The 11855-nt window shown below is 36.4% G+C and overlaps 1 protein-coding gene across 1 annotated transcript; it reads right to left on the bottom strand.

The window, feature by feature from the left end:
- Window positions 1-391: 391 nt before the first annotated feature.
- LOC104107712 (THO complex subunit 4A-like) lies at window positions 392-11537 on the bottom strand. The gene is made up of 6 exons (XM_070185009.1): window positions 11386-11537; window positions 11184-11280; window positions 1532-1554; window positions 1291-1399; window positions 1033-1208; window positions 392-832 (listed from the first exon to the last, which is right to left on the bottom strand). The coding sequence occupies exons 1-6, from the start codon at window positions 11535-11537 to the stop codon at window positions 667-669; spliced, it is 723 nt and encodes a 240-aa protein (XP_070041110.1). The 3' UTR covers window positions 392-666.
- Window positions 11538-11855: the final 318 nt, after the last annotated feature.

Raw genomic sequence — 11855 nt, 5'->3', positions numbered from 1 at the left:
TGCTCTGTGACATAGGTTACAGAAATCATACTGAAGATTTGTCTGAATAAGCTATTCTTGACACCAGAAAATTGATAGAGAAATTAAAACAGTCCAGACGAATGATCTAGACCAAACATGAAACTTAACCAAGTATAAAAAATCTGTAGCACTAACTTGACAAGCGGCGCAGACTTTTGTATCCCCACCCCGGAAACGGATGTCCCTAGTACATCCCCTTTTTGTCACGACCCACCACGAGGTCGCTCCGCTAGGCCACTGTGTATGTCGCCTTCTTCTCCTTGTAACAATCAACCTTAGTATTATATATTATCTTTTCAACCAAAAAAAAGAAAGACAAGCGGTGCAGACTAAGCACACGATTAAAGAATCTGGAGGGAACACTGTGTAATGCAAGAAAAATCTTGTGGAATCACCATAAATTGAACAATGTTAAATCCTCTCGCTACAACGATGCACTAGTACTGATGAAACGTATATCCAGATTACGATCCAAACAAAGTGAGCTAAGTTAGCAATGGGTATTTAGCTATCTATGTACCCTACTACAATCTATATGGGGTCAATGATTTCTCCATCTACGCCAAAAGGCACTTTTGTTCTTGGAGATGGCTCAAGTTGAACATGGCATAACAGAGAACCATAGGACTAAAAGGATAAAAGATATTACTTAATGTGCATAGCATCAGAATGATACTTGTCTAAATCAGCATCAAGATCTTCGGCTGAGACAGGTTTATGATGGCTTCTGTCGATAAAACCTCCCCGCCGTCCAATCATGTGGCCGCCTCTCCTACTATTATGACCCCTTCCATCTGCTGCAACTCCTAGTCTGCTGCCAAAACAGTTCTTTAAAAGCGTCATTACATGTAGGCAAGGGCTCATTAGTAAGGAAATTACAACTCAATCATTAGCTCCAAAATGATCTTATTACTATCACTCTACTCTAGAGTTATTAGTTGCGTGTAACAATACCATGATCAATTTGAATCCTTCCCTCAACAATAAATCCAGAAGGAGCAGATCTTTTACCTCTGGAAAGTTCCTCGCGGATTTTCTGGTGCAAAATCAGCCAATATTGCAGGCACTGGATGAGTCACAAACTTCACCTCAATTTTCATTGGTCTCCCGTCAAGCTGTAGGTAGTTGTATCTCTTCATAGCAGCTAAAGCATCAGAGCGATGTGTGAAAACCACCTCTGCAGTTCCCTATACAAGAATTTCCTCAACATGAATATAGTACACTACATTTCTCAGGAAAATGTCCAAGGAAGGTGGCTTGTCAAAGTACCTTTGATCTGCCAGTCTTATCATAATGCAGCGCGTACTCTTTAAGTTCACCGACATCTGAAAACAGCAGCTGAACAATCCAGATAGAGGACTTCTCATCAGAATAGTTGCTTCAAGAAAGTATTGCAACTACAATTTGAGATCAAAAGGTCTGAATTTAAAGCACAGAGTACCATCATTCTTAATAGCAACGAGAATTAAGGAGTCTACTAGTAGGAAATTATGTGCTACAACATCCATACAGAGTCAACCTTGCAGAAATTCTCTGTTCATTCATAAACATGGAAAGAGTAATATAGAAAATAGCGGAAAAGTTACTGCATCTTATATACTACAATACTGGGGGGGGGGGGGTGTAGAGTATAAACCTAAGTTGTTCCATTCATGAATAGAAAATGCAATAATGTAGAAGACAAGGGTGCTAACCAGGCAGTAAAGCGCCAAGAACACGTTAAGTTTGACCAATATCCATGCCTTAAAAGTAAAATTATATTATCATTCGATGTGTTTGATCTCGTGGGGTCAAAACATAATCTCCTATATTAAAATGGACACATCTGAAGTTCTTTTTATAACATCAACTTTACATTTCAAAAGGAACTTACTCCTTAATACAAATTATATGTTAGACCTATGCATATGTAAGAGAACTCAATGCAAAGTACAAAAAAGAGAAAAAGCAATTTTAAGTTTCCGAAGACAATCCTATCCTACCTCATATAATTAATGCAAATCCAAACCAAGTATGAGAATATATACCTAAATTAGCAGAAAATCTAAAATCTCTACAGAAAAAATTAAAAAAGGATGTAGAATATGAGTTCGATGAAAAAGACATAGAACAAATAAGGAAGATTAAAATATTGTGTAAGAAACTACCAAAATTATACTTCCCAGATGAAAATAAAAAATTTACTTATATTGTAGAAAGAAAAACTACAGAATGGATACGAGGAAATGAAAAAATCACACAAAAATTAGAAAATATAAGTAAAAATACAACTACTCAATTAGAAATTATCATATTTACAATAGACAAAGTAAAAATAATCCGGAATGAATTAGAAAAATTATATAATGATAACCCTCTAAAAGGATGGAATAAACATAAGACAAAAATAAAAACAGAATTAATAGAAGAAAATAGTATAATAACACAAAAACCCTTAAAATATAACTTTGATGATTTAGCAGAATTTAAAATGCATATAAAAGAATTATTAGATAACAAAGGCGATGTAAGTAGGATTTAGCGTGAAAAAGTTTTGGATCATCACTGTCATACTTCTTAACAATGTAGGTAAGGCATCCTTCTTTCTTGGCATGATTTTGGTGTAAGTGTATCTTTCTCTCTCTCTCTCCCCCTCTCTCTATCTAAAGGATCTCTGTGTTGTAAGACTGGTTTGTCCTAAACCCTTCCCAACAAAGTTGGTTATGTTCTTGTACATTGCCGCTGGTTGTAATTCTTTCAAGCCTGGTATATTTCTAGAAAGTGTTCTGAGGTCGGAAAACATGATTAAATCTGAGTCTAGTCTTGATATTCCCTGACATTGATCATACATTTCACTTTTATATATATATATATATATATATATATATATATATATATATATATATTTATTTTTTTACTTTACCGAATGACGATATAGACGACCGGATACGACACCTATTGTGAAACCACTGATCAGTTGGGTATGATGAAATGCAAAGGTAAAATACTACCGAGCCCTTATGAGGCCAGGTATGACCGAGCTCTCAGTGAGGCCGGGTACCGAATAATGAGCTATGAAATACTACCGACCCCTTGTGTGGCCAGGTACGACCGAGACCTCTTGAGATCGAGTATGATATGATAAAAGAATAAAAAACTTCACCGAGTCCTCTATGAGGCCGGGTACGATATGAAATAATATGCGCTAAATAGTGGATGAGTAGTATTATAATATTTTATATTTAATGCACAATCTTCATGAGTGACTTAACCTTTTATAAAGCTTGTACACTTTTAAGTTTATGGTTTCCACGGTTTACGCCCCAGTGGCTTGCCTTTGGCATTCAGGTTGAAATCTCATGTTATATCTCTTATGTTAAGTCCTGAATTTATGTGCCTTCTTAGACTTGCATACTCCGTACATTTTTTGTACTAACACCCCTTTTCTTTTGGTTGTTCTGCTCATGCCCACAGGTGTAGATAGACCCAGCGACGTTCTTCCCCAGTTGGGTGTACGTTCTAGCTGTCGATGTTACATCCTATTTTGCACTAGTCAAAACAAAATACAACTAATTGTTCTTCTAAAGTTGATAAAAGAGAGTGACCACCTAATATTTTAAGTTATATTTGGGTACCTATAGGTTTGTAATAATATTATCCTAATGGTCTGCTAACCGGTGAGATTTGGGTAAGGGTTCTAGTTATTCTAAGGGGAAGGTGTTAGGCATCCCTTAAAATCTACCTTAGGTAGCTCCTTAAAACTTAGGCTAGGTTCGGGGAAGAAATTTCTATATTCTAGTTAATTAGAGGCTAACGTAACTAAATAAGATTTATATAAAAACGTCTAAGTCTTGTTTGAAGAGCTCACTGTTTTGGAGAAGGTTGTGTATTCCTTTTTGAAAAAAATGATATTTGTTTGTGAGATTTTATAACTCTAACGAATAAGAGATTACTAAAATATACCTTAATTAAAAACGATTATACCTTATTTTGTTGAAATACTTTATGTTTCAAGCTCATTTCTTGTTTCGTGCAAGAACGACTCTGCGTGGTTGCTTTTATCATTTGGAAAGCAATACTTGTGTTTTATGTGACCCGTTCGATGATTTTCCAAAGAGAATTGATTTTCATTTTTGAAATCTGCCAAGAAGCTTGCAATCACTGAAGTCGTTAGTGGAAAACATAGGTAAACTATTTATTGAAAGATTAGATTAAACTATTAAATCTCAAGAGTAACGAAAAGCAAGCGAGTTTATAATCCCTTTTTACCTTTTTTTTTTTACCTATAAGCCTTGGTTTGCCTATGTCTCCTAAACAATCAAACCATCAAACAATATTCAATAGCAATGTTAGATTCAAAAACATATACACAGAATAACTAAACAAACAATATTATCGTTTATTAATGTGAGAGAGAGGAAAGGGTTGGACTCTTGATATCAGGCCAATGGATAGTCAGACCCAACAGATTTTCATAAAAGCAGTAGACTCCAACGAGCGGAAAGGCATCCCTGGCTGTAACTTGGTTCTGAGTTCCAAGGAACTCAGCATGCCCAGTTCATACATGCACACGAGAAGATAAATAGTGGAAATCATTATATAGTTCAACAAAATAAAATCATAACAAAGTAATAATAAAGCTAAAGAGTACAGTGGATCTAATCTCATTTATGTTAATCCTATGAGGACTAATAAGAGTCAGTGACCAAAGGCTTAGAGTAAAACCTTATTCATGGATAAAATCCCCCTTTGGACCCCTAGCACTTTAGAGTTCACAAGGGTCTCATGGACCTCGATAAGTGATTGTGTTAGGGAGTGGTATCTTAACCACAAACCAGGTTTCACACCCAAATACCCTTAGCCACCCATGCTTACTCTTCCTTAAAGGTTTAGACACAAATGAGGAGTCAACTTAGTAGTTAACATGAAAGAAGAAGTGTACATAAAGGTTCAGACACACAGAATTTCAACAAAACCATAAAGAACATCATCATTAGAGTGCAAGGATATGAAGAGTTCAGAATCAATAACAACATTGACTTTAGGATCTTTTATCAGAATCCTAAATATAAAGGCAAGCTACTGCAAGTAGACTTATAGTGCTTAGTAATATCAATGACCTTAAGGTTGATTATAGCATGCATCAGAACACATAGGAGGATCATTACTAAGATACAGTTATAAACTAAGAAGGCTAATGGCATATCATCAGTAGATAGGTGATGCCTTTAACCAATTCATGTTCATAGATGCTTGATTAAGTGATCCAAGCATTAACATATGATAAAGAGGGGCATATACATTAGTTTCATTAATTCTACTGAGGATTCAACACTTTAAGATCCTTAACTAGGTTCATAGCACTTCAACAGACATTGCAGTAATCTTCAGAACAGTCCAAGGCAAACATATACATGGCTGAGACCTTACTTCACTAACACATGTACTAACAGACTTGTTCAGGCTTCCCAGGGATAACAACAACCAGCAAAGATATCAATGGAAGTAGAAAGGTTAGTTTTAGTCATAACATGGATTTCATGCAAATATGTAATTTGAGATTTTAGCTTCGAATTGAATATTCTATTAAATAGAAGTAATTCATCATCATTCAGTTAGGATCAATCTAAAACCACCCATCATATTATGTATAAGATTCAACATGCCAACTATTAAACAACTTATTAGAAATACAGGACAGCCAATCAGAAATGTCACGAAACCTGCCGCTCTTCGGGGGTGCCCTCAGCGTTGAGGAACATGTACTAGGGTGTATGTGCGACTTGTTTAGATCATGAGATGTCACAAAATCAAGAAAGAGATACCAAATATCATGATATCTAATTACAGTCTATAAGGTTTCCAAACAACTCCAGATTCTTAATTATGTTCCTTTCAGATAATGGTATCAACCAGATATGAGACAATGGGTAGGGATGTTCATTCTTAGTGGGTGAGAACATGACAAGCAGGTCTTGGTGAGTTTACTTAAGCATATGAGTGACCTTAGTAGTCAGGTTACACCAGTAGACTTCCATTATAGATCCTATGTTCAACATCATTTACTCAAGTTGCTAAGTTATTAGGGCAGACATGATTCAATCTATCAAGAGAAGTTTTCAGCAAAGAACATAGTGACTTAAACATAAAAACTTTCTCAACTAAAGAGCATACAAAGGTTCATGAGCATCACTGGACTAGCAAAAACATGATGGACATATGAGCAAGCATAGAGGTCAATAAGAGTCACTCAACCAACATACAGTAAGGTTTATACAGAGTTTCATGGTCATATAATAATGACAGATCAAGTGAGCATATGATGTGATGACTATTCTGATAGGTTCATCACATGAGTTCAAACTATAATGATAGACTTGCATGAACCCTTAAGTGTATATAACAAGCATGGTTTCAACGATAAACTATTCAATAAAGATCATCAAATCAAACATGTCAAATATAAGACATGAACTGTGGTGAGAATTATTTTTATTGAACCCAAACAAGGTGGTATAACATCACAAATATAATATAGAATGGTGTAGCAAATGTGAAATCTTAACAGAACATTAGGATATGTATAAAAGCATGGCTCAATAAGGTTATCTAAGCATAGCAGTATAGCTATCATTTAACTAACAAAGATAAAGAACATATAGAATTAACTTAAGGCTTAATTCAAGTAATCATAAAAGGTTCAACAGGATTTGTTGAGAAGAGTATCAACATCATGAAAATATTTTATCTAGCTAAGTTATGGAGATAAAAATTATTAACAATATAGATCATATAGCAATATCAAACAACATAATTTATCAAGAAATTATCACATCGACAGTGGAAATGGCATACAACAAACATAATATAAGAAGTATAGTCATGTACAACTGATATATATCATAAGTGAAAGATGATTAACAGAAAAAAAAATCACAAAATTGCACGATTAAAAGATAGAGATAGGGTCAGTATACACTGACCTTCTGCAAAGCAGCAAACCAAGAGAGAGTCGATTGTTAGCCATTTAGGAGTCCAAACCAAACACGATCCACTCATAGAGATCGAACTCAAGCATAAATGAAAAGAGGAAAATAGAAATTAGGGAGAAACTACCGGAACTTAATACATAGTAGGAAAAAAGTTGAATTTTTTAGTTCCTTCAATGTATTTGCCGGTAATGTTAAGTGTGTTGGTGCTTGTTAGGTATAAATATTGAATGCCCTATTTATAGTGGAATTCAAGCCACTTAGGGTTTCGATTGAGTTTGAACAGATAGTGGAAAGTGACGATAGGGTGGATGACGATAGTAAGCAGGTAAAATCAGAAGGAAATGAGGGGAAAAGTAGTGTAGAGTTTACCTGAGCACGGGGAGGTTGACCGTTGGAGCCTTCGATCCAGCAGTCAAACCTTAATGTCGAGAGGTCACTGTGTTTGACCTCTAGATAACGAATAATAATGATTAAGCTGAAGATAATAGCCATGCATGGTCCGATTCGACGGAACAGAGGAAGGATAGATGGATTTTCTGGTTTCATGATTTTAGGTCTAGGGTTCAAATTGGGGGTTTTAAAATTGGGAGATGAAAATTGAAATATCGTCATGATTCGCGGATACAGGGGATAAATTGAACGTTTTGGGGTTTGAATTTTTGACCTTGCACGAATTATTGACCTTCCAAGAATTTGTGCAAGGTCTGGTGATTAATGGTTCGACGGTGAGAGAAAGAAGAGAGAAAAGGGAAAGAGAGGCGACTGGGTAGTGGGAGAATGATTTAGGGTTAGGGGTTCTTTTGGGTTTAAAGTGAAAGGCTGAATCTCAGCCGTTGGATCTCTTGATCAACGGTTTCGATTTTTTAGAAGGTGAGATTGGATAAAAAATGGTTATTAGGAAAAAAATGGGGGTCGTGAGATCTGTGTGATCCAACGGTTGAGATAAGGTATGGCAAAAGGTTTAAAATAAAGGAAAAACAAGAATTAATATGGACCATTGATGAATTCGATCAATGGTCCGGATCTATTGTATTTGTTTTGTGAGTGGGAAAGATAGACGACTTGGCACAATGCCATTGGTTGAGATGTAATGGCATGGATTGCCAACATGGGATGGAAGAGGTGGGTCTGGACCCGGTCAAAGGTTTGGGCTTGTGTATTTTGGGCCAAAATGGTTGAAATGCACTTAAACACATAGCCACATTGGATTTAAATGGTTAATTGCAATTATAGCCCTTTGAGATTTTAACCCCTTTAAAAATTACCTTAATTAGACTTAATTAGTTCTAATTAAATATTATAGAATATAATCATCAAATATATTATGAATTACTATAACTAATTATTTATTTATTAAAACAATTCATTTATTAAGTTATGAAACTAATTTCGGGTTAATTAAAGTAATAAAAGTGATATAATTATAAATCAAAGGTTAATTAGTTAAATTAATTGTAAAACTTGTTTACTAAAATATAAAGGTTATTTTAATAATTCTAAAATAGTAGGAGTAATATAATTCATAAATATTTAATACTAGATTATTAATTCAACATTGTTAATTACTATTTCCTATAATATTTTTTATAAAATAGGTATTATTGATTGAAAAATATTTTACCACATTTATTGCAAACTATTAAGCATAAATAATTTAATTTTAAAAGGAAGGGTCAAAATTGATCGTCAACAATTGCACATCTTAGACCAGAGACGATGAAAGAGTTTGCGGGCAAAGAAATTGACTCAAGACCAATTGTGTCCCAACTCTAGGCATGTATTGCAAGAATGGTATATGGATTTGGGAAGGATAGTTGCGAGATTAGAGGCCGAATTCCAGCTTTGAATCTCTTACCTACCTCAGGCATAATGAGGATCAAGTCTCATATAATTCTGGAATGGTGATTTGGAAAGTTGATGCTTGAAGAAGTTGCCCTAAAATCGTATTATGATGATACTGCAAGGCGGGAAGATCTTGGAACCCACACAGATTGTAGCTTGATTGTGAGACTTGAGGGACTTGACGATTTTGGAGTTCTACTGATCAGACTAAGTTATAGTTTGGATCCTTGGCTCGCTTATGAGTTTGTTGTTCCTCTTAGCGGTATAACTTGGTTTGCTGCTTAGAAGAAGTTCCACGTCGCATCATTTGAAACTTAAAAAGAAGATACACACATGCCCATATATTGCAATATAAATATGTTATGATGTAAATAATGCAGGAATGATGATGTCTGTCTGCCAGCTAGCCGTTATTAGGATCTCGGGGCGACGAGATATTTGAATCTGAAGTCTCCGAGCTCTGGAGCAATATTTGGGATACCGGGGATGGGCCTTTGAATTTGACTTGATTGTTAGCTGAGTTGTGTACCATTTTACAGTTGTCGGAGCATTTGAATCTCCACGCATTGGGAGTATCTCTAAGCAATGGGAGTAGTTGTCTTTGAATTTGAAATCTCTGCACGATTGGAGTATCTCCACGCGATGGGAGTAGTTGACTAAAATGTAAAATTTCCGCACAAAGGGAGTATCTCCACGCAATGGGAGTAGATGACTTTGAGTGTAAAATGCCTATAAGCCGCATAAATAAAACTTCAAAACATCCAAGATAAAGTAGAGAAATAAATGAGCATGCCTAAGAGGTACTCTTGACTGCAAAACTAATTTGCGACCGTCGATTGGCAGAATGTATGGTGGATTTGGATGGTCCATCCTTCGATTGGTGGGGTCGACGACGAAGTTTGAGACTATCTACTTGGATTATCATATATGACGGAGTGACAGTGCGATCTGTGTGAAATGCTCCAGTTGGTGAACCGAATAGTTTGCTATATATAGGGCTCCAATTGGTGTAGCCGGCAACTCGATATGTACAAGGTGCTCCGATTGGTAGAGAAAACGGTTTGCAATATACAGGGCACTGATTGGCGAAGCCGGCGATTCGATATGTACAAGGTGCTCCGATTAGTTGAGCAGACGATTTGATATATACAAGGTGGTCCGAATGCATCGAAGACTTGGTTCTGGAATACCTGCAAAGGATATGAAGTTAGTCCTTAACCATATGAGAAAATGAATTGAATACTAAGGGAGAGATAGGGTCTCATGCGATGGTAGCTGGTCTGTCATTATCCCCGGTGCGTTTTGGTATCTTTTGATTCCTGTCAATCCTGTGCTCAAAGAAAAATTATTAGTAGGGGCTTGTTGATTTGTGTTGATCATAGACCTGGACTTTCCCTAGATCTGGTGGGTTATTCCACGAAGTTTGATAGGTGGAAAGGTATAGTTTTCTATACACATTTTGAAAATCATTTATCTTTAATGGCGAATGTCATTGTTCTAGATTATGACATATTTAGAAATTCCCTCTGATACGAGTATCATTTATGGATGATTCTATCCCGTTGATGACGATCTCTGGAGATGCTCCTAATGCCGTAGCTTCTTGCCGTTGCGATCACATCCTAATCTAAACAAATGCATTACAAAGATTTTCCTAGGGTTATGACCGAACCTTTTAGGTTGCCTACATATTCGAACGTAATCAGGTCTAAACGTAGTTCGAGGATGATAAAATGGTTAATGAATTATAATGGAATGACCGAGCCAGACTCAGGCATCCTACATATCCAAATAGAATCAGGTCAAAATGTAGTTTAATTGCAATGGATGAAAAATGGTAAGAAATTGAAATGAAGTGGCCGAATCTGACTCAGACTGCCTACATATCCAAATGAAATCAAGCCAAAATGTAGTTCAATTGCAATAGATGACTGAATGCGATGTGGATTTCCTATGTATTCCTGCCAAAGATAATTAAGTCATGGCGTACTTCCGAATACATACAAAATGACATTTGGATTTTCTATTACAATAGGAGAGGGAGACCGAACCCTACATGGGTTGCCTTCGTATCCCACTGCGGGAAGTTAGGTCAGGCGTAGTTTGTTTATAACTAAACCCTAAATCTACTATCTTTAAATGTAGTATCTCTTGATTACGTTTGAGTTGATGGGCTTTGTGCTGACTCTGCCATCCATTTCTGTTAGGATCAATGCTCATCCTAATAATACTCGATGGGCCACATAAGGACCTTCCCAGTTCGATGCGAATTTTCCTTTGGCCTCTTCTTGATGGGGGAAATATCTTCTTCAACACTAGTTGCCCCGGTGTGAATTGCCGAGGTTTCACCTTTCTATTGAATGCATCGGCCATTCTATTTTGATACATCTGACCATGACATACTGTGTCCATTCTCCTTTCATCAATGAGCATGAGTTGTTCTTGCCTGACACATATCCATTATGCATCATATAGTTTGGCTTCCTGAATGACTCTCAAAGATGGTATCTCGACCTCTACGAGTATCACAATTTCTATGCCGTATACCAACATGTATGGAGTTTTCCCACTAGATGTTCTCATGGTGGTGCGGTAACCCAATAAGGCAAAGGATAGCTTATCGTGCCACTGCCTGTGATTGTCCACTATCTTCCGTAAGATCCTCTTGATGTTTTTGTTGGATGCTTCAACTGCTCCATTCATTTGTAGCTTATAGGCTATGGAATTACGGTGGATGATTCTGAAGTTCTCGCAAATTTCCTTCATGAGATCGTTATTGATATTGGCTGCATTGTCAGTTATGAGTGACTCCGGGATCCCGAATCTGCAGACTATGTTGTTACAGATGAAATCTTCCAGCACATTCTTTGTGACTGCCTTGTATGTAGAAGCTTTGGCCTATTTGGTGAAGTAGTCAATAGCTACCAGGATGAAATGATGTCTGTTTGATGCGGTGGATTCTATAGGTCCAATCACATCCATACCCCCAAGCAGCGAACGACCAAGGATAACCCATTATAT

Source organism: Nicotiana tomentosiformis, chromosome 9 (genome assembly GCF_000390325.3).
Source record: "Nicotiana tomentosiformis chromosome 9, ASM39032v3, whole genome shotgun sequence".
Classification (NCBI taxonomy): Eukaryota; Viridiplantae; Streptophyta; class Magnoliopsida; order Solanales; family Solanaceae; genus Nicotiana; species Nicotiana tomentosiformis.
This window is presented reverse-complemented; position numbering and strand designations above follow the sequence as displayed.